At 35.0% G+C, this 23,914-nt stretch overlaps 2 protein-coding genes across 21 annotated transcripts in view; one reads left to right on the top strand and one right to left on the bottom strand.

Annotated features, from left to right (window-relative positions):
* The window catches only part of LOC110007623 (uncharacterized), a 28,370-nt gene that overhangs the window by 726 nt on the left and 3,730 nt on the right, over positions 1 to 23,914 (bottom strand). For 4 of the 20 annotated variants that reach the window (XM_088869754.1, XM_088869757.1, XM_088869742.1 and 1 more), the window contains 11 exons: positions 23,364 to 23,423; positions 23,063 to 23,122; positions 22,828 to 22,929; positions 20,867 to 20,969; positions 20,645 to 20,763; positions 20,144 to 20,245; positions 12,097 to 12,160; positions 11,338 to 11,391; positions 11,163 to 11,252; positions 10,803 to 10,862; positions 6,147 to 6,527 (listed from right to left, as the gene is read on the bottom strand). In XM_088869754.1, coding sequence (XP_088725880.1) covers positions 20,895 to 20,969; positions 22,828 to 22,929; positions 23,063 to 23,122; positions 23,364 to 23,423 — 297 coding nt within the window. In that variant the 3' untranslated portion in view covers positions 6,147 to 6,527; positions 10,803 to 10,862; positions 11,163 to 11,252; ... (3 more) ...; positions 20,645 to 20,763; positions 20,867 to 20,894. The other 16 variants (XM_088869750.1, XM_088869749.1, XM_088869744.1 and 13 more) reach the window with 15 other exon arrangements.
* LOC18438192 (putative auxin efflux carrier component 1d) lies at positions 196 to 3,130 on the top strand. The gene is made up of 6 exons (XM_006848381.4): positions 196 to 1,291; positions 1,383 to 1,581; positions 1,869 to 1,954; positions 2,038 to 2,195; positions 2,428 to 2,504; positions 2,601 to 3,130. Exons 1-6 carry the CDS (start codon positions 559 to 561, stop codon positions 2,665 to 2,667), a joined length of 1,320 nt encoding a protein of 439 aa, XP_006848444.2. The 5' UTR covers positions 196 to 558; the 3' UTR covers positions 2,668 to 3,130.

Below are 23,914 nucleotides of genomic sequence, written 5' to 3' on the forward strand. Positions count from 1 at the left end.
ACGGTTAGTAGAAATTGTAACCAAATAATAAACATAAATGGTCACATAATATACGTTCATAATAGGATCATGAATAGAAGTGATATCCTTGTAAATCATACAGTCATACAGTTGGGGCAGCATAATAAGCCATTATTCTTGAGAGATCAAAAATAAAGAGTTTTGGTTGTTGCAAACAAATTCATAAGGCAAGCATTGTATGTAGCAAGCATTGTATGTAACAAGCATTCAAGAGAGGCACCCAAATGCATACACATTACAAACTGTTGCAAGCGTTTTGACAAGGCAATCAGTTGACATCCTCCATTTTCAATAATCTAAGCAGGACTCTCACCCAAACTACATTTTCTCTCACTGTTCAATCTTTTTTACTCATCCCTTTATCTCTCTCATTGAACTTCATTACTCATCTCTCTCTGTCATATAAATATATTTTTGGGATGGTGGTTACCTACAAACACAAACACAAACACAAAAGAACAGGGAAAATTCCAATTCTGTTTCATCACCACCGATACAAACACCGAGGAGGAGAGAGAGAGAGAGAGAGAGAGAGAGATGATAAGTTTCAGGGACCTCTACAGTGTGCTAAGCGCAGTAATTCCACTCTATGTAACCATGTTATTGGCATATGCATCAGTGAAATGGTGGAAGATCTTTGGGCCTGATCAGTGCGCAGGCATCAATCGATTTGTTGCCATTTTCGCAGTCCCCCTACTTTCTTTTGAATTCATTTCTCGCATCGATCCCTATAATATGGACCTTCTCTTTGTTGCAGCTGATTCTCTATCAAAAATCTTGATTCTCTCTTTCTTGGCTTCATGGGCCAGGCTCTCATCAAAAGGCAGTATAGATTGGGTCATTACCCTGTTCTCGCTCGCAACCCTCCCCAACACCCTTGTCATGGGCATCCCTCTCGTCAAGGCCATGTATGGGGATGACAAAGAAAGCCTAATGATTCAGGCCGTGGTCTTACAGTGCATTATCTGGTACACCATGTTGTTGTTTCTATTTGAGTACAGGGCAGCTAGATTGGCAGTAATGAAGGGGTTTAACACTGGATCAGAGAGTGGAAGGAGAGATAAAGTGGAGGAGATAGAGAGTGGGATGAGAGAGAAATTGGAGGAGAGTCAGAAGGGAGAAGATGAAGTGGTCCATGTGATGGTCGCGAAGAACTCGAATTCCCCATCTCATAGCTCAAATAGAGTCGCGCCTCACTTGGCGAGCACTGATGACGACGGCAAAGAACTTCACATGTTCGTTTGGCCGTGCGGGTGCTGCAATTCTGAAGGCAAGGTTCATGCTTTAATGGATAATGGAAAATCTTTTATTTTTTTATGTATTTTTCACTGCTTTAGCTGATGTGATTTGTTTGGAAACAGCGGTGTGTCATCAGTCAATTCAAGTATGCAGCAAAGAGGAGAAGAGAAAGAAAGAAGAAGGGCTTGTGTCTGTGCAAGAGGCTTCTATGTCAGTTGAAATGGTAAAAATGATCATGAAAATGGTGTGGTTTAAACTTCTGGCAAATCCAAATACTTATGCCAGCTTGTTGGGTCTTGCTTGGGCTCTTGTTTCATGCAAGTAAGTTTTTAGTCTTCAACTCATATGAGAGAGAGAGCCTTGAACTCATATATGAGAGAGAGAGAGAGGAGTAAAAAAACTGACTTGGTGATGCATTTGAGAGAGAGAGAGGAGTAAAAAGACTTGACTTGGTGATGCATTTGAGAGAGAGAGAGAGAGAGTAGTAAAAAAACTGTCTTGGTGATGCATTTGAGAGAGAGTAAAAAACTGACTTAGTAATTCATTTGAGAGAGAGAGAGATAGAGAGAGTAAAAAAACTGAATCGGTGATGCATTTGTGGAATGTAGGTGGAATGTTAAGAAACCCCTCATCCTGGAGAATTCTGTGACAATTCTGTCAAATGCTGGCCTAGGAATGGCCATGTTTAGCCTTGGTATCCTCTCTCTCTCTCTCAAATTGTAATTTGAAACTAAGAGAATCAAGAATTTGAGAAAGAATTGATGGCTTTCATTGCAGGACTGTTCATGGCTCTGCAACCAAGGATCATAGCATGTGGGACAAGGCTTGCAGCTTATGGGATGTTGATAAGGTTTTTTTTAGGCCCAGCTATAATGGCTGTTGCTTCAACTGGAGTTGGTCTTAGAGGCCCTATTCTCAGAGTCGCAATTGTCCAAGTGAGTCCAGTCTTTCTCTCTCTACTCATCATCGCCGTCATTATCATAATCTTTTTCAATTATTTAAGATCGGCTACACAAATCATGATCCATTTAGGATTTAAACAAAGTTTTGACAAAGTTTTATGCCAATTGCTTACCTAACACAACCTACTTCCTTTACCCGGGTTTGGGACGGGTTAATGGAAAGCTTAGGGTCCTCACCCTTAAGATTATCTCTCTCATTCTACAGGCAGCTCTACCACAAGGGATTGTTCCATTCGTATTTGCAAGGGAGTACAATCTACACCCAGATGTGTTAAGCACAGCGTAAGCTCGAAATACGCCAAAAAAGAATTTTTCTAGATGTTTTAAATATCTTAACACAGGCTCTTCATGAAATTTTGTTTTTGAATTCTTTGGCAGGGTGATCTTTGGGATGATTGTGTCACTGCCCATAACAGTGTTGTATTATGTGTTTCTGGGCCTCTGACAGAATCCCTCTGAATGCATTCCAAGCCATAACCACCATGAGGGGACAACAACTTGCATCATACTGAACCAGCATCCAATTCTGAGAGAGAGGGGAATGGCATACGAACCAGCATCTAATTCTGAGTGAAAGGTGATTGGTAGTATAATAACAGTGTGTAAACAAACTATAGAGCATGAGTCAAATTACCATCTGTGAATCACACTGAAACCCGACTTTATGGCTTCATAATGAGAAGAAGATCCTCAGGTCATGTTTTTTGAATTGGGATCTTGGAAAAGAAGATTATGGGAATTTAAAGAGAAGAGAAGATAAGGAATTTTTTTTTAATGGGATGATAATGTGAATATTCCCACTAAAAATTTATGTATGAGTCGATCTTTTTGTGTTGAAAGTAGAGAGTGAATGATTGTATACTATGAGACTATTTATTTTTATTACAAGGAGTTATAATTATTCCTAACTATTTGACGTCAAATTGGATAGCTTAGAGTGTGTCACTAAGTTCGAAAAAACTTTTTGAGTTTTGAGTCTAATCAATACACATTCACAACCAAGTAATTTAAAATGTGACGGACAAAAGTGATTGTGATCTATTTGTACTAAAAAGAAATTTGTTTTATAAAACGGGGACTCCATTTTTACATTTACGGTCCCTGAAGTATAAAGCATCCACCTTAAAGATGAATGCTAATAGACAGTTCATCTAAAAATAATTGAAACTGACGGTCCAAACGTTTTTTTAATAGAATTATTATTACTAATCTTTAAAATTTATTTATTTATTCATATTCATAATCTCCATGTTAGAGATTACATGTCCTTAAAAATTAGATAAAAAAGTCCATCTCAAAAATAGATTTTTAAAAGGTGACTCATTTCTGACTTATAGAAACCGTGTCCGTACTAAAAATAAACTATCTCGTTGTATACTTTTTGTTTTTGTTAAAATAGTGAGAGAGAGAGAGATTGATTGTACTCCCTTGCAATCTCTATTCTGCCCAAGGAGTAACTTCTCAACTAATTACTACACCTTTCGATGATTGTTATAAGGGTACTTCTACTCTGCCCAAGGAGTAACTTCTCAACTAATTACTACACCTTTCGATGATTGTTATAAGGGTACTTCTACTCTGCCCAAGGGACCACTGGCCAGCAGGTTCATTTGAGGGAGCAAGAGAATTTTTTCTTTTTTTATTTTTTATTTATTTTTCTTCTCTTTCATTTTTTTGTCAGTATGAAAATAATAAAATTTATATAATGTCAATAAAGGTGCGGTTTCTATAAGGTTGCAACCTTAAACAATCCAATTAAGGCGCACCTCCAAATTCTATCATTACATGTAATTTTGTTATAAAATATTCTTAGGATTATCTTAAAATCTATTTTCATATCTAATTAGAAAATTTTAAACTCCAAAAATAGTTAAAATCAAAGAGATCTATAAACATATGAAAATCTTGAAAATGGACGTCTTATATAATATGCTGCAAGATGCACTATTTATAAGACTCAAAAACTTTTCTTTTTTATATTCATACATCTCGATGTCGAGATTATCAAATAGAGGGCTTTCAACATTAAAACAGCCTTTCCGATAGATTTTTGAGGTGCATCTCTAATTCTACATTTTAAGGTTGCAACCTTATATAAACCTTTCCCATCTTATAATATAAGAGTAAAGTGCAAATTAAACATCCTGAAAAGAGTTCTCCAATGTTAAAAAAAACTTTTAAATAGATCTTGACCTTGTAATATATAGTAATGAAGAAAAAAAAAACTTTGAATCTATTTTTAATACATCTGATAACAATTTATTTGGACCATTCATTTTCAAGATTTTAAAGTGTTTATAAATCCGCTCAATTTATACCATTTTTTAAAATTTTGAATTTCATGACTCAAGATGAAAATAGGTTTTCAAGCCATCATATAGTTTTCGACAGAGAATCTATCTATCCTGTAAGAATTTAAAGGTGCGCACCTTAGACATACCTCATTCATGTTAAAAAAAGAATTTAATGGGTGCCTTACACAAACATCACCCATAGTAAAAACTTAAAAATAATATAAACAAAAGAGAAATGAAAAATAAGTAAAAATACATAAAATGATAAAATTGAAGCCAAACGTTTCATTTCATCTAATAGAATATATGAATAAAAATAAAATTCAAAAATAAAAATAAAAAAACATTTTAGAAGGAAAAAAAATGACAAAAAAAATTGTACTTTATTAATTTTTGCTTTCGATTAAAAATATTGTTGGGGCATTTGTAGATCGATATGCTAAGAACATTTGAGAAATCAAATATTTTTAATTTTCGGATTCATAGAAACCCATCTCGAAAGTCCGACTAAGTTCCTAAAAACCCTGATTCTTAGTACTAATGGCAACACAAGTCCAACACAAGTCCTAGTAAGCCATAGTAGTCAACTTAGACCCCTTTAATGGTCTCGAAACCATCCAAAATCCGAATCTATAGTAGGCCCCGAGATAGTGTAGTAGGTCACGATAGATTTCCAACTGTCCAAAAATCATCAAAATCCGATGTACCAACTGTCCAAAAATCATCAAAATCCGATGTACCGTCTGAAACATATAGGCCGTGGAAGCCGTGGAAGTTTGAGGCGATAAATGATGAAGGGCGCAACTCACTGCACGTAGCACACGCGACAAGCCATATGCCGCGCAACCCAATGGGCTCAGGTCGGTCAATTTTTCATTCAGGTCCCATTTCAATTAGGATTTTGCGGCAGTAATTAATTAAAATATTTCAAAACAAAAATACACAAATTAATCTATTAAAAATAGATTTAGGATATTAGATCAAATAATTTCAACCTTAACCCACTCTAAAACCTATAAATACACCCTCTAAATTCTAAAAAAAACCCAGAAATCCCCTGGAGCCGAGAAATTCCCAGAAAATAAAAAAACTCTAAAAAAATTAGGAAAGATGCTAAAAAAAATAAGAAAAGCCTAAAAAGACCTAAAAATTTTAAAAATTCATCCAAAATACTTAGAAAAAAAAAAAACTTCTAAAACCCCTAAAACTTAAGGAAATCCTCTAAAAAATTACAAAAAATCCCTAAAAAACCCTATGCTAGAGACTCTAAACCCAAATCCTCTCAAAATTTCTCTATAAATCAAGATTAAATAATAGGAACAAGTTCTCCTACGTCTGAGCCCTTAGGCCCATGCTTTAAGAAAGCAAGTCAAGGTAACCAAAGGCGTAAATCAACCCATAACCTGATACTGGCCTCAACTCTGGGTTTTTCAGATATGCTAACGTTTTTCTCTTTTATTTATTTATTTATTGTTTTATTTTTATTTTTAGGTTATTTTTATTTCTTAGATTTAGTTAGAATTTAAGCTTTTTAGGTCTTATATTAGGTTTAGAGGAGATCCGGATTTGTAAGGATCTATGATGCCCCTAAACTTTTATTTTGAGCAACCCCACTATTTCTACAGCTCTCTAAAAAACTAACTCATTTCACATGAGATTCGAGTTGATCTCACTAATTGATCGGCATAAATTCGAGTGGTAATAGTATGGTGCCTACCGTTGGGCCCTCAAGCTCTAGATCAACTCATTTAGACTGTAAATAGCCTTCAATAAATTTATAATAATTTTTTCAGTAAATAGAGAATTGCTGAAGCCAAAAAAATGCCGGAAATCCATTGAAAAAGACCATGGAGTTCGATCCAGGGACTTCTTGACAGCGTATCTCGATCCAAGTCGCCAAGTCATAGCCCCCACGAACCGAGTTGTGTTGTATGGAACTGCCGAAAGTTTTTCTAGTAGTCTTGTTTTCAGCCATGTTTCAGCTCCCCGTGATTTTTGAGTTTGTTGTTTCCTGTTTTACGTGACCAGAAAATTCCAAAACAAAAAATACAAAATAAAAAATTAATATAAAAATAATAAAAGATATTAACAACAACAACAATAATAGTGATAACAATAATAATAATACTAATAATAATAATACTAATAATAATAATAATAACAATTTTAATACTATATTAATAATAAGGAAGATTGGGCTAGACTTTGATTAATTTTATCTAATCGGATTAGGGTTTTTAATCTTCATCTAATTAGATTAGGTTTAGATCTTTTGATATGCTTCTATCTGATTAGATTTACATTTCTTGATTCTTATCCTTTCCTGCCTCGTCCTTTATCTCTTGCATTAGTAGACTAGGTTGAATTAATCTCGTCTGCTTGATCAAACTTGTGTTGATTTTTCCACACATGTATCACACACATTCATACTTATCCAACAAAGTTTTTAAATGATTTTCTAAAACCCCATATACCGACATTGAAGTCGTGCAGACACCTAGTTTTGTGGTGGGACCATTGGCAGTACGCCAACAAGGAAGTGAGTACCCCTCTATGGAAATTCTGACCACAAAACAAACTCACAATAGTAACGCTCAGCCTATCGCAGGTAAGCTATACTTGAGCTTTACATGGGCAACCATCAAACCTAAGCTGGGTGTGAGTCTAGGTCTAGTCAGGTTCGAGTTTCTGTCTAGCCATTCCAAGTCATAGTCCATCCATGTTCGAGTCTGGGTCTAGCTAAGACCGAGTCTAGGCTAGTAAAGTCTAAATTTAGGTTCACCTGGGTCCAAGTGTCAATCCAACAAGGTTCGAATCTTAGTTAGGTCCAAATCTTGGTCTAGGTCCAGGTCTCTAGCCCAAGATCTGAATCTAGGTCAAAGCCCAAGTCTAAAATTCTGAACCTGAGCCCACACCCAGATCTATATTTAAGGTTCAAGCCCAATTTAGAGTCCAGGCCCAAGCCTACTCTAAATCAAGGCTGAAGTTCTAGACCTAGGTTGATGCCAGTTCTAGGTCTAGGTTCAATCTAAGTCCACATCTTAGTCCAAGTTCGGCCAAACCTTTTAGTCCATGAATCATGGCTCAGGACCAGACCAAGATGCCTTTAACCCTTTATTCCATCCTAGGTCTAAGGAGCAAGGTCAGTCTCTTGGGCATTACCATGGTGCACCCTTAACCCCTAGGACCAATGGGGGTATGTTTAGTCGCAACCCATTGTGGGCTGTACTTTTAGTCATCATATAAGACTAGATAGACTTTGATGGGTACGCCAATGAATTGAGGGCGTGATCATGAGATAAGTGCTCAACCAACATCAGATTGATGTCTTAACAGGCAGTGGATAAACTGTGCAAGCCCAATGGGTACAATCATAGAAGATATTTGCAGAGATAGACACCTGATGTGACATGAAAAATATGATATGTCTAGGACTCGTCATATGATGGCCCCAATATATGTCATGGCATATGACTAATGATAGTATGAGGTATCAAACCATCTCAATGTGAGACCGATTCTAGGATAATATCCTCCTAAGGTCCATATACACCTCTCGACATGATAATTAAAAGAATTTGATGCGGTATGATATGGTTTCCAATATGATGTCAATCAAGTGTGTGCATTTTTACTAACGATTGACGATAGAAGACATCAAACCATCTCAATTTGAAATAGGCTCTAGGATATATATACTCCTAAGGCCCATATACGCCTCTCCACATGATATCGAAGGAGTTTGATGCGGTACGATACACTACCTAATCTATCGTCAATCACATATGTGCGCCCTGACTGACGATCGATCATAAGAGACAAACTCTGGGATACATATACCCTTTGGCCAATACATGCCTCTCCACATGATATCGAAAGAGTTTGAAGCGATGTGATAAGTCTTTTTGGGATTGATCCGAAACTTTTGGGAATTCATATTTGAGGCATTATATCCCTCACCCCGAGGTTTCACATCATTTGGAGTTGGCTTAACCCATCGTCCATATTCATCGATAGCCAAATGCTTATACGCCGTCTGTCAGATAATAGCCAGGATGACTGGTCACCAAAATTGAGATTTTTCTCTATCTACGAGGAATTTTCTCATGGGACCTGTATTGTTGGACTCCTAACTCAATGCCCTATCACCATAAATGTACGAAATCATTTTGTTCTCTTAGGAGAAAACGGCAAGCCCTGTAAGAGTCATCATAAATACTGGGCAGAAAGCTAGACTGACGGCGGATAGTATCAATATACAAGGAGTCTCGAGCCCAAATTTTGTGGAGATGTGTGCCGTAGTCCCCTCCACGAGATTATCACATCCCAGGGTCTATAATCCCCTGTGGTGGAAGCGATTGTACCTACAACCTTCTAATTAGCTACTGTAATTTCAATAGAGAAGGCTAACTTCAGCAGATCAGATCTCTCTTATTTGTGGCCCATTTGAAGTGGGGCTTGGACTGTTATGTTCATCTCTGAGTCCCCTATCTCCTCTCCAAATTTCATGGTCAACAAACTCATCATTAGGAACCGATAGAAGAAATACGAAGACATATCCATGTAGTGTGCAGCAGACTGACTGAAGACATATCCATGTAGTGTGCAGCAGACTGACAGACGACAGATGAGAATAACAAAATTCCCTGTGGTGGAAGTAGTTGTACCCGCAACCTTCTAATTGGCTGTTGTAATTTCCAGCAGAGAAGGGCTAATTTCAGAGGATCATATCTCTCTCATTTATGACCCGATTGAAGTGGGGCTTGGACCGTTGTGTTCATCTCTGAGTCCTCTATCACCTCTCCAAATTTCATGATCATTGAACTCGTCATCAAGAAGTACCAGAAGAAATATAAAGACATATCCATGTAGTGTGCAGCAGACTAAACGATGATGGATAAGAATAACCAAATTCATTAAATTTCTCACATTGTATCTTGCTGAATCTTGAAAAATCACGCGTTCAAGTTCAAATATCAAATGAGATCAAATATCACATTGATCAGGCACATTATTATCAACAAGGCCACCTGCCAGTGCATTCAATTCAAATTCAAACGAAGATATGTGTTTATCATCCCAAGCTATATTGAGTAAGATGGGGATGAATGGTCAACAAATGGATATACATCACAAGTCTTCATGATTATCAACTCGTGATATGTATATAAATCTCACTTTTCAGTAAGAGGAGAAGACATGAACTGGAGGGATAGAGAAAACTCGCACCGGAGGGATAGAGAAAACACTCAAAAAGATAACACACACGAGAGAGAGGGAGAGAGAAACCTGGTTATCCGTTGTCGGTTAGAGAATAGGCAACTGATTTCTGCCAGTCTTTAATCTATGGTGCCAGAATCCGATTGACAGAGAGAAGCCGTTTGATTCAGACTCACTTGAGGCCCAATTTCAAAGAAGGAGAAGGCCATGGACAATACCCGCTACAAGTAGTCAGGTTTATAGGCCCAAATTGCTCATGGTATTGATATTTTGTCGTATGTATTTTGTTTTCTAAGAGTAGTATGTATAAGCTTCAAGGCCTGAATCATAGATATTCAACTTAGCCTTTAAGTATAAATAAGAAAATATCATATATTCCATATGCTGATAATATTGACCTACTTTTGTAGAAGAGATCACCCACATTCTCATAGTGTTGTAAATTTTGTCAACTTAAGACTTCATGGGTATTGAATACCCAAGTCATTTATTGCGAAAGGAATGTTCATTGTACTTTGTATGAGTATTCAGATCCAACATCCATCATCCATACTAATCCTAGTGCAGTGCGGTTGAGTAGTCTAGTTGTGAACTTCTATACAAGAAGGGTTAGTCAACTCTATCGCCCAACAATAAATCTGGACGGTGGATGGTGGATATATGAGTACCCAATATCATACCTGGTACCATTAAGAGTATTGGCCCCCTAATTTGGCTAGTTTTTGTGAACTGATAAGCGAAATGATGAAACTTAAATAAAAAGCAAGAGTGAAAGTAGACTAAAATGCTCCAATTGAGTCAATAACGCTGCAACAGCAGCCCTTAATTCGTAAAGAATTTATCCATCACTCTTATCTCTAAAGTTTCCAGACGCCAGCTGTATCCCAGCTTAATGTCACCAGTTGGTTTCTCGCAAAATTTCCTCCTTACCCCTAACAAATGATCCAAACGAACTGAAAATGATTGTAATAAAGAGCAAGACCATTTTCTAGCCAAAAAATAAAGATTGTGTATTGTGTGTGTGGGGAGAGAGAGAGAGAGAGAGAGTTCCACATGGGCATCATACCAGAAATTGAGTCTGCGTTCAACTTCTCAAATGCCGACCAACAGGAATATGAAGTTTGGACTGCACAAAGCAATGCAAGATTGTTGCTTAGCCCCCCACACTCTCATACTCCATGGCTACATCTAATGTCTATCCTCAATAACAGATGGCTGGAAAAACACTGAGATGTTGGGGAGAAGAAAATTCAACCAAGTTAGGCTGATCCCCACTCATCATCAGTTGGAAGTGATGGTGGATGTAGCTCAGAGCACCATAGACCAAGATAGTCCAGTGGACTATGAAATACCATCAGTAAACTTTTTCTTTTTCTTTAATTGATACCATGTCCCTAATAAATATGACAAATTGGGTTGTATTTACCTTGTCCACATCAAATGTTGGTGTGGTAGTGTCTTGATGGTCAATACAACTTCTAATAACCACTCTCACATTTTTGCTTTTATCATCACCCTGTCAGTCAAGAAGGTCACCATCAGATTAATTTATAACCAAGGAAGGTTTTCATGGTAAGGTATTTTCCTACTTACAAACTTGCCTGTGCACAGTGACCAAGCTTCTTGAACAGGTTTGTTTAATGATTCTTGTTATTCTGCCTCGAAGAGAATATAGGTAAAGATATGAAGGGTCAAAAAAGGAGCATCATGTCAAAGACTATTTCAATAAAAAAAAATTTTTGGCATTCCAATGCAAATTATTCTCTCTCTCTCTCTCTCTCTCTCTCTCTCTCTCTCTCTCTCTCTCTCTCTCTCTCTCTCTCCATGCATTTGTGTATGACAGTAACATGTAAATACGAAAAGGTGTTAGAAAAAAATGACTAGAAAATGGATTAACTGATTGAAATCATTTCGATATACACGGAGGCAGCCCTGATGAATCATACAAGCTCGTCTTAGTCCTAACACATAAAGACTAGAGAAGGGAGAAGATAAGCTGAAATGTAGAAAGTTCAGAAGCCCAAGAAACTGACAAGTCAAAAGGCAATGTCACTATAAATGATAGATTTGACTGTTTATAACCTAAGGATACAATTTGCGTACTAAGTAAATAGTCATTAAACTTTGATTTAATAAGCCTTGTGTGGTATTTATCGAGAGAATCATCAATTAAAAAGCAATTAGCACATGGTGAAAAATCCTAAATAGTGTTGAGATATATATATGAGGAAGAAGAACGGTTAATCTCAAATATTTGTTGAGTTAAAAATTATAAGCCTTCACCTTCATTTTTGTTTACAGTCAGGGTTAACAGTTTAATGTGTCAATTTTCATATTTGTTCATGGGCTTCATTGCTAACCTGGATCATATACCATAAACAACGCCAAGCTCTTGAAAACACAGGGGCGATCATTTGCACCGATCTGTATTGCAAGACAAGTAAATGAGAATTCAATGCAAGAAGGAAATGTGAGAAGTTACATCTCCCCTTTTCCTGAACCTTAAACTAGTAAAATCAACAATAATAGAGAAAGAACATGGTTGTAAATAAAGCCAAGAGAAGAAGACCTTTCATCTTTTATAAAATAAAATTCATTCTCATAACATATGCCTCCCAAAATATGACATCCAAACTTTTATAAGTCTATGAAACCCTAATTTAACTTAAGATCCAAGTAAATATTTGAAACTCTAAAATACCCCTAAAATAATACTAAAATTCTAAAAATACCCTTATGAACTGTATCACGTGAACAGTACTATGAATAGTACTTGTGAATGGTAAATAAAAAAAATAAGAAAACCCTAGAATCCCAAAAAAAAAAAAAATCTTAAAAAAAAATCCTAAAACTAAAATCAAATATAAATCCTTTAAAACTGAATAGAAATTAAACATAAGTATATTTTTTCCTCTATCATTTTCCCTTGGTTGGAAAAAACAGGTCTTCAAGTTTTGAAGTGTGCTAAGATGAATTCAGCATCAAAACCACATTCTTTAACCTCCTTTTTCTTTGTCGAGTCAAATATTATTTGAGGTAAAAAGAATTCTTCAAGAAATGGATCCTAATATGTATTTTGAGTAATCAATGCCAATTTATCAAATATGGATATCCTTGAATTCCCTTTGAAAATTGTGTAAGATACTCCAAACTAAATTTTCTTGTCTTTAGAAGCTTTCTCGACATTTATATCATTACTCTCTAAATCCAAGGTCACAATTTACAAATTCTGAGTCGACCATGCTTACAATGCACTACTCTGATTCCAATGCCCTAAATCGTTTGAATGCTCCCTCTCTTCAATGGTGAATGTTCTAAAATTCTAGTGGCTTTCTATATGCAGATGAATATACCAAAACCATGTTGGAGGAGATGAAAATAGTGGCACATTTCCATGTACTGAGCACTTCTCTTCAATCATGTTGAGATTCAGTGGCCTATGTCCTGACTACTCTTTGTCACATAATTCATTATTGCTCAAAACCATTTTATGTTTTAATATAATCCTTCTTAGTCTAAAGTGTTTCTTCATGCATTTTTCCTCTTTATGTAATGTTTCTCACTCAAAATTATGTGAACCCGACATATTATCATTTTGGTTGTTAGGTTTCACTTAACAGCTAAAATCTTTGCTTGAGAATCCTCTAATAAATGCCTCAAGCGGCTTCGAAGCCTCAAGTTCACTAATCAATTAGTTAAAGTAGTAATTGATCTTCGTAAAACGTGGCTTATTTTTCACTATTAAGACATAAGGAGTTGCCTATAGAATAGGGATGACCAGATAATCTGAGAAATTTTTGCGTCCTTATAAATATTATTTCTTTAGTGTTTCTTCAAATTTTTGAAAAATATATGAAGTCCCAGTGCAATGTATTTCTTCTGTTTATATGAAAATCCACATGAAGCATGGGTTCTATTCAAGAATGACGCATTTTAATATTCACAGGACTCGTGTGTAATCCTTGAGAAATCCAAGTTTAGCAGGTGGTAGTGGAGTCACCAGGAACAAAGAGGGTGGTGTCATTACTGCTTTTGCAAAGTATTTTGGTTTTGCTTCTAATAACCATGCAGAATTCTTGGCACTAGAAGGAGTTCAATTGGTTCATCAAAAGAATTGTTTTCCAATACAGAGAAAGTAATTCGGCCCTGCTTGTGGATGTCATTCAAAATCAATGTCGTGCTCTATAGTGGCTAAAGACGATTGCAGATAATTGCCGTACCAGACTTTCTTCTCATTGATGGTCCATTGCATATGTTTTTTGAGAAACAAATATACTTGATATGTCCTCGCTGAGAGAGCATATGTTGGTCTTAGTGCTATTGTGTGGCGCCGTCGACCACCAGATTTTATTTCTTCTCTTTTATTACATGATCTAGTGCAACTGCCCTACTATAGGGTTGTACGATAACTGTTTTTCTCTGCTCATTTATTAATGAAAAAATGGGTAGGGGCCTTCTTCCCAATTGACTTACCCAAAAATAAATGTAGTGCATTAATCTAGAGTTTTTCATAATATAACTTTGATGCAGGGGAATTTGAGGGAGTAGTAAAATCAATAAGGAACAAGCCAAACACAAGCACCAGTTGAAGAAACCTATGGTTTCTTCTCCACACCTCAGTTAGGGCTGCAAAAGCCTAAGCTTTTCTATCTTTCAATTACTATAAAGCAGGTGGGATTAACCCTCTCAAGGCCCCACACACCTCTTATATACTATAATTTAATGTTCCAACTACAAAAAGTGTCCAAACAAATAATACATGGACCATATATATTTACTTTATATAAAATTTGTATTGACAATTTTATCCCTATGAACAGTACCTGTGAAGAATACTTGTGAATAATACTCATGAAATAAATAAAAAACATATAAAAACCCTTGAATTCCTAAAAACAAAACCCTAAAAATAAACCTAAAAAATAAAACTATAATATATGTATTTTGAAATTGAATAAAAATAAGAAATAAGAATAGTTTGCGGTCCATCATTCTCCCCTTGTTGGAAAAAACTTGTCCTTGAGTTTCGAAGTGTGCTAAGATGAATTCAACATCAAAACCACCTTCTTAAATCTTCTTTTTCTTTGTTGGCTCAAATATTATTTGCGATAAAAAATTCCTCAAGAAATGGATCCTAATATGTATATTGAAGAATCAATGCAAATTTATCAACTATGGATATCCTTGAACTCCCTGTAAAAATTGTGTAAGATGCTCCAAACTCAATTTTATGGTCTTTAGAAGCTTTCTCAACATGTATTTCAATACTTTATAAATCCATGGCCATAATTTGCAGATTCTTAGTCGACCATGCTTTCACTGCACTATTCTACTTCCAATGCCCTAAATCTCTTGAATGCTCCACCTCTTCAATATTAATAAGATCTTCAACGGTCATGATTTGGATTAGTACTCCTATTGCCTTTTCTCCATATTTTTCATCCTCTTCCAAAATATCTTTATCATTATCTTGATCCTTATCATAGATCGGATCTCCTAATAAATCTTGTAGCTCATAAGAGTACATATAGAAGATTGGTGGTGAATTCCAATCAACAACTTGCTGATTTTCGATGCAATATGTGTCAAAATCAATAATCTCACCTTTCAAATTGAAATCCTTAGAGTGATGTTCCCCACATCTAAGTCTTTTATTGCTATCCTTAACACTCAACCCCACACAGAGCGCAAAAATGAAAAGTCTTGTACTCGAGATTCTCTTGAGCTAAAAGATCATTGTCTTGCCCATTATTGAGACTCGCGAACTGCTACGTCAGTTGCTGCACTTGATTTTCAAGTTCTTCAATTTTTCCATCTATAGGATCACGAAGCAGATCTACAAAAATTCCCTTTCTACAGCCCCTTCTCGCTGCCATGGGATTGCCACAATCACAAATCCTAAGCATATGATCAACAAAAACTGCTGATAACAAAAGATCTAGGCTTTGTTGTTGATCTAGGGCACAAAAATCGACACTAAAATAACATACTACACTTGATGCAGGAAGGCGGGTGGGAATTTAAATCCACTATTTTTCTGAACCTTAAATAAGTAAAATCAACAATAATGGAGAAAGAGCATGGTTGTAAATCAAGCCAAGAGACAAAGAACTTTCTTCTTTCATAAAATATAATTCATTCTCATAACATATGTCTCCAAAAATATGTCATCCAACATCTCATAAACCTATGAACCCCTAATTTACTTGAGATCCAAGTAAACATTTAAGACTTTAAAATAACATAAAATACATCAAATTTTCAAAAATACCCATGTGAACAATAATGAGTGAACAATGACTGTGAACAGTAACACGTGATTAGTACGTGTGAGCAATATCATGAATAGTGAATAAAGAAAATAAAAGAAAACCCTAGAATCACAAAAAAAAAAAAAAATTAAAATCCTAAAACTAAAATCAAAATACACATCCTTTGAAATTGAATAGAAATTAAAAATAAGTATAATTTTTCCTCTATCATTTTTTTAATTTCTATTCAATTTCAAATGATGTGTATTTTAGTTTTAGTTTTAGGATATATTTTTAGGATTTTAACTTTGTCTTTTTGGATTCTAGCAATTTTTTATATTTTTTTTATTTACTATTCACAAGTACCCATCATGGTATTGTTTTTTTTTTGTTTTTTTTGTGTAATTCAATGGGGATGACAAGCCTGTACCTGTTTTTTGAAATTGTCAGTGATTTTTTAATGCGTTAAGTGAGAATGAAAGCCTAGACCTTAGTTGGGGCACAAGTGGTGCTACTACCACGATCCCAACCCCATTCTCAAAAGTGGTAAGTCAGTGGAGATTTGGGCCCCAATCCTTTGGTGAGAATGGAGTCAGAGACCTCATCATGGATCTTGACAATACTATCGCCAATGCCATGCCATTCTCGTCATGGTATAGTTCACACGTACTAATCACGTGTTATTGTTCACAGTCATTGTTCACTCATTATTGTTCATAGGGGTATTTTTGGAATAGGGTATTTTAGAATCTTAAATGTTTACTTGGATCTCAAGTTAAATTAGGATTTCATAGGCTTATAAAATGTTGAATATCATATTTTGAGAGGCATATGATATGAGAATGAATTTTATTTTATAAAAGAAGAAAGTTCTTCTCTTGGCTTGATTTACAACCATGTTTTTTCTCCATTATTAGTAATTTACTTGTTTAAGGTCGAGGAAAATGGTGGATTTAACATTCCACCTTTCCTTCTTTCATCAAGTGCTATCAGAGCCAGCGATTCGTATTGATAGTACTGTAGCACAAGATTCTAACACCGATTTTTGTGCCCTAGAACAACAACAAAGCCTAGATCTTTTATTATCAGCAGGTTTTTGTTACTCATTTGCCTAGAGTTTGTGATTGCGGCAATCCCATGGCAGCGAGAAGGGGCTATAGAAGGGGGATTTTTGTAGATCCACTTCATGATCCCATAGATGGCAAAATTGAGGAACTTGAAAGACAAGTGCAACAATTGACACAGCAATTCGCGAGCCCCAACAATAGGCAAGATGGTGATCTTTTAGCCCAAGAGAATCTCGAGTACAAGTCTTTTCACTTTTGTGCTCCGCGTGGGGAGTCGAGTGTTGAGGATAGTAATAAAAGACCTAGATGTAGGGAACACCATTCTTAGGTTTTCGATTTGAAGATGATATTATTGATTTTGACACAGATTGCATCGAAAATCAGCAAGTTGTTGATTGGAATTCACTATCAATATTCTATATATACTCAGATGAACAACAAGATTATTAGGAGATCTGATCTATGATAAGGATCAAGACGACGGTGAAGATATTTTGGAAGAGGATGAAAAATATGGTGAGAAGGCAACGGGAAGACTAATCCAAATCATGGCCTTGGAAGATCTCATTAATATTGAAGAGGTGGAGCAATCAAGAGACTTATGGCATTGGAAGCAAAATAGTGCAGTGCATGGTCAACTCAAAAATTACAAATTATGGCCATGGATTTAGAGAGTATTGAAATAAATATCGAAAAAGCTTCTAAAGATCATAAATTGAGTTTGGAGTATCTAACACAATTTTCAAAGGGAGTTCAAGGATATCCATATTTGATAAATTTGCATTGATTCCTCAATTACATATCAGGATTCATTTCTAGAAGAATTTTTTATCTCAAATAATATTTGAACCAACAAAAAGAAAGAAGGTTGAAGAAGGGGATATTGATGCTGATTTCATCTTAGCACACTTCAAAACTCGAGGACAAGTTTTTTCCAACCAGGGGAGAATAATGGAGAGTTATCCTTATTTTTTTTTTATTCAATTTCAAAGGAGGTATATTATAGTTTTAGTTTGTAGGATTTATTTTTATAGTTTTTAGTTTTTTAGGAATTTTGTATGTTTTTTATTTATTTCGTGAATACTATTCACAAGTACTGTTCAAAGGTATAGCTCATAGGGGTAAAATTATTATTACAAATTTTAAGTTAAGTTAGGATATATGGTCAATCTATTATTTGTTTAGACACTTTTTGTACTTAGAATATTAAATTATAATATATAAGAGGTGTGTGGGGCCTTGAGGGTGTTAATTCCACATGATTTTTAAAAATTGAAAGAGAGAAAAGCTTAGCCTTTTGCAACCCTAGCTTGGGTATGGAGAAGAAACTATACGCTTCTTCGACTTGTGCTTGTGTTTGGCTTGTTCCTTGCTGATTTTACTGCTTTCTCAAATTACCCTGCATCAGAATTATATTAGGAATACTCTAGTTATGCACTACACAATGGTTAAGAAATACACACGACTCCTGTAAATATTAACATGCTCCATTCTTAAATGGAACCCATGCTCCATATGGATTTTCATATAAACAAAAGAAGTACATTGCTCTAGTACTTCATATAATTTTCATAAATTTGAAGAAACACTAATAATGTTTATAACAATGCAAGAATTTCTCATATTATCTGTTCATCACTTTTCTACAGGCAACTCCTTATGTTTTAATAGTGAAAAATAAGCCATGTTTTACGAAGATCAATTACTATTTTCACTGATTGAATATCGAACTTGAGGCTTCCAAGCCGCTTGAGGCATCTATTGGAGGATTCGCTAGTAGAGTTTTTAGCTGTTAAGTGAAACCTAACAACCAAAATGATAATGTGTCTGGTTCGCATAATTTTAAGTGAGAAACATTACATAAAGAGGAAATTCATGGAGAAACACTTTAGACCAAGAAGGATTATATCAAAACATAAAATGTTTTTGAACAATAATGAATCAGTGACAAAGAGTACTTAGGATATAGCCACTGAACTTCAACATGATTGAAGAGAAGTACTCAGTACATGGAGATGTGCTACTATTCTCAAAAGACTCTTCCTCGAACATGGGTTTTGGTAGATTCCTTCACATACAGAACATGACTTACTCATGACTTTCTCTGCCCGGCAAAATAGAATTACCTGGGCCCACCTACTTGAAAAGAAGAATGGACTTTTTTCTTTCCTATCTCTAAGTGACCCCATCGAATTGATTAGAGCTCGGGGAATATCCGAACTTGGCCTTAAAGAAATGAGTGATTCATGAATATGGGAAATACAAGTTCCTTTTAAACTGTGACTGGGGAAAGATTTCTGTCATTTTTCTGTCAAGTGATGGAGAGGAAGGGGTGTGAGTAATGAATAGAAGGACCAGTCCAAACACTGCTTAGTACAATTCACGAGTGGTGAAGACACTGAGATTATTTATAGACTGAGTAGGTCTTAGAGATTCATTGGAGTATATGCCAAAGGGACATTTGTTGGGACACAACGAATGTCCCACAATCCATCAATTGAACAGACAGTGGATTTAGTTTGGAGTAGCATATAAAACAGTGTGTTTGTTTGCATCTTTGCATTGTGCTTTCCATATCATATATACTAATCTACATTACTTTTTATCTCTAATTCTTTTCAAATGTGTGGCAAGTCGATGATGGATCTCTGACTTGGTGGCATGCAGTACCGGCTGTGATATCTCGAGTCCTTCCCATTCAATGTTAGACACAAAACTGCCAAATTCTTTGTTACTAACAGCTAATATCAAATCAATACACTCTACTTAGTTACTAATTATCCATATACTCTATCAAAGAAATCCTTAGTAACATCTTGAAATGATGCTGAAGTGGGTGTCAAATGTAAGGGCACAAAACTGGTACATGAACTAGTACTAGTGCATACTAAGCAAAAACATATTTTCTCTATCAATAAAACCTCCAAAAGCATTTTCCTACACTTGTTTTGGGAGTATTTACATTGTCTATAATATAAAAGTTCCAGAAAAGGAAGGCAATAAAACTCACTCTAACATGCCTTGAAAAGGGATCAAAGTGCTCAAGAGTGAGAACATGAAACATATTCCAATTTCACTTAAATACATACCTTCTAGGACTGAAATTCCCAACTCTAATGTTCCCATCCCAAAGGAAAATATAATTATACTCTGAAACTATATCTGGATGTAAGAAGCACTTCGCAAACCACCTGCAAATCATAACATGTATTGGATATGGAAAACTTATGTCATTACAATTCCCTCTGAACTAGCCGATTGAGTAAAGGTTGTTTATCTAGGGATAACAAAATAATGATAGTATGCCTTAGCCTAATGAGCTATGGTAAATGGTACTGCAAGCAACATCCATCATCCATCCCCACAGACCAATGGCAGGAGACTAACAGTACCCCAGTGAATGTCCCTATTGACCCCAGTAACATTAAAACTCCAGCCATCCATCAGCAGGATGAAATCATTGAGTCTTGAAGTAACATAAACCAAAGTCACCATATGAATATTTTAGATGTTCACTATCAAATAGAGTGTTCAAGAAAATTATCAAGTCAATTACAATCTTCTTTCTATGGTTAGTCTAATAGAGTTACCACTTAGTTTGGTCGACCGCAGACACATGTATAGCACGATTGGACCACTCCAAGTCTTTCCATCAATCAGCATTGGCATCATGGTGAAAGAGCATCACGGTGAAATTATCAGAGAGAAACTGCAGTTCCAAATATTTGAAATATGAAGAACTATATTACATAGTTTCCATGTGAAAATGAAAATTTGTAGATTAAAACTAAATTAAAAATGAAAATGCATACCTTTTTAACAAGCTTATCAACCATTTCCTTATGCTCTATTCCAACTGCAATGGCTAATAAATTCTTTGTGGGATTCCCTTTTGCTCGTATCTTTCTCACTTCTCTTATCACAAATGATTCTTTATAAGTGTTTGGCAAAAAGAAAACTGAAATACCATCTAGAAAGTGAAACAAGCAGCACTATTACATCAATCAATATTGGATACCACCATTATTGAATCTTCACAAAAGAAATTGACTTTTAGAACTAACTAAAACAATTTTTTGAAAATGTGAAAGGAATTTAGATTTATTTTGCATGATATAAAAAAAGGCAACAGTAATTCATTAACAAGAACAACCTAGATTGAGAAATATCAAATACTAGCTGATGGAATACGAAATGCAATGCAATCATGACTATTGGCCCAAAGTGAAGTAATGTAGAACTTCACCTATAGGTGTTTTGAGGCGGTTTCCTTATATATATATATATATATATATATATATATGGAAAAAGCTAAAAAACGCCTATAGGCGAAAATGAATAGTGTTCGCTACCATCACGGACTTGCTATGTCCATGACGGTTTATTGAACAGAGCCGTAACAGACGGCGTGTGGTTTGTGGCAGTTTTCGCAGATTGTTTTACTGCCACGGACATAGCATGTCCGTGGCGGTCGAAAATTCCTCGCCGCCCAAAAAAAACGGACGGCGATGGCCCTATGGGCGAGATCACTGTTGCATATATATATATATATATATATATATATGTAAGTTTTAAGGGTGTATCTTCACAACAATTAAACCATCAAATTTTCATATGCTGCCATATGTATCATTTAGTAACCCTTAAAACATAATAACCTTTCTTTGTAAAATCTTGGCAAGGTAATAGTTTCATCCAATTCTAGGACAGCCTTGTTCATGTTGATTAACTATGTTGAGTTCATTTATAAAAGCCAACATGATAAAGATGAATAACAAATGTGTTAGGCTAAAACTTAATCATTGAGATTTTCTAAGAATGTTGAATAGCCGGATGGTGGTAATTTTAAAATAGAAATTAACTAGATCAATTTCATAAACTCGACTCAGGCTCAGGACATAAGAAATATACAGGGCCAAGAAAGTCGTAACAAATTAAAAAACTTGTTAAAAATAAAATAAAAATAAGAACAATAACAAATTCAAGAACTTGTTAAAAATAAAATAAAAATAAGAACAATAACAAATTCAAAAACTTGTTAAAAATAAAATAAAAATATGAACAATATACTAAACTAGAAATAATATAAAAAGTCCAAATAAGCTGAAAAAATATATAAAACATGGATTTAGAAAAAATGATTGTACATTTGGAGACATTTCATAAAAATAAAAATGAAAGGAAAATTTTTAAACAGACATATGACAAGAAAAACTCAAAAATATCATCAAAAGCATCTAAATTACATATAAAAGTATTTATACATTGATTTCACAATTTAAAATAAATTTTATATTTTTTACTTTTTTAATCACCCTGAGTTTTACCCCATCCCTGAACACCGAACTGAATACAATGTATTGCTTCTTAGAGCCTAAGTACTTATCAATATAGAATCTAGGTAATTTCAAATACTTCCCTTCAAGAAAGTTATAAAAATACTCAGAAAACCTATTATTCATGCTCAAATTTGCACATTGTAGCAATTACTACTTATAATTGAACAACGCCAGCAAAGAATCCGACTCCACTGCACAAATGTAGAGAGAGACAATTTCAAATAATTGGAGCCTAAATACTCCTTGCCAATAACATAGATGCTTGGAAGGGAAGAGAAAGTATGGTTAACAACTTATTCAGTTAATACCAAAATTCTATGGGATTGCAAGAAAATGCAGGTTTGATCTACTAGATTAAGAAATGCATGAACAGACTTTTTGAAATCTTTGGAAATTCCATTAAATTTTTGCCATTTTACATATGTGTCCCTCACCTTCTGTATTGGATGACCCCACAATCTTCGAAATTCCAAGTCAGAGGTATCCTGAACAATGCCTCTGGGTAATGGTTCAGATCCATGTGGTTTACGATCGTCCTAAAACAGTAAAATATTTGAGAATTATTGTATATCAGGATTTCAAACATACAGAAAATGAAAGCAATATCGACCACTATTAGTCCAAGAGAATAATGAGTCAAGTAAAAAGCAATATGAGCTTCTTTTCAACCTGGCATCGATCAAGTTGCGAATCTTCTAAGGAACCATCCACTTTTGATGACAATGTTGTCTGGAAAACAATGAAAACATCATTGGTGAGAATAGAAATGCATCACAGAAAACAAAGAGTATGTATGAACATAAATCTTGAACCACATTTGGACAATAGAAGGCAAAGAAGGTCTCAAAAAATATGTAGTTTCATAACTAATATTTCTGGTTTTCAACAAAAATTACAAGAATAGCATGGGGCACTTCAATGGCAAAGCATTAAAAGTCAAAAACAGAAGAAGTACGATATTGTATTGAACCTTGCATCCACCAGTTAGGGAATTTCGCATGGAACTATGCACTGCTGATTGTAATGTTCTCTGGGAAAAAAGACATTGAAACCATATATGAAATCATCATGCATCAAACCTAATAAGGAGAAGTCACACAAACATATATAAAAAAATAAATTCCTCGAAATTTGCTGTTAAAAAAAGTAAGATTTCTAGTTTTCATCAAAATACAAGAATATCACATATCCAATCAAGGATCTTGGTTGATGTACAATAAATAGAATTTTGTGTAAAAGATTTTTTTATCCTCTAGGAAATGCTACTTGTTATATTCGGGTTTGGGTTGGATGGCTAAGTGCTGATGATTGCAATGCCACAATCCAAGTTCAAATTCTACTGCAGAAACTTCCCAAAAAAGAAAGAAACTAAGATTTCTAGTTTTTATCAAAATACATGAATATTACATATTCAACACGGATCTTGGTTGATGTAGAATAAATGGAATTTTGTGTAAAAGAATTGTTTATCCTCAAGGAAATGCTACAGGTTCTATTCAGGTTTGGGTTTGATGGCTAAGT

Source organism: Amborella trichopoda, chromosome 6 (assembly GCF_054954075.1).
Source record: "Amborella trichopoda isolate Santa Cruz 75 chromosome 6, AtrichopodaSantaCruz75HAP2 v2.0, whole genome shotgun sequence".
Classification (NCBI taxonomy): Eukaryota; Viridiplantae; Streptophyta; class Magnoliopsida; order Amborellales; family Amborellaceae; genus Amborella; species Amborella trichopoda.

Bases quoted from the DNA above. Each gene is read 5' to 3' on its own strand.
- LOC18438192 (XM_006848381.4), top strand. From the start codon at position 559: ATGATAAGTTTCAGGGACCTCTACAGTGTGCTAAGCGCAGTAATTCCA. The intron at 2,196-2,427 runs GTGAGTCCAGTC...CTCATTCTACAG, and splicing joins TCAGAGTCGCAATTGTCCAA to GCAGCTCTACCACAAGGGAT. The intron at 2,505-2,600 runs GTAAGCTCGAAA...ATTCTTTGGCAG, and splicing joins CCAGATGTGTTAAGCACAGC to GGTGATCTTTGGGATGATTG.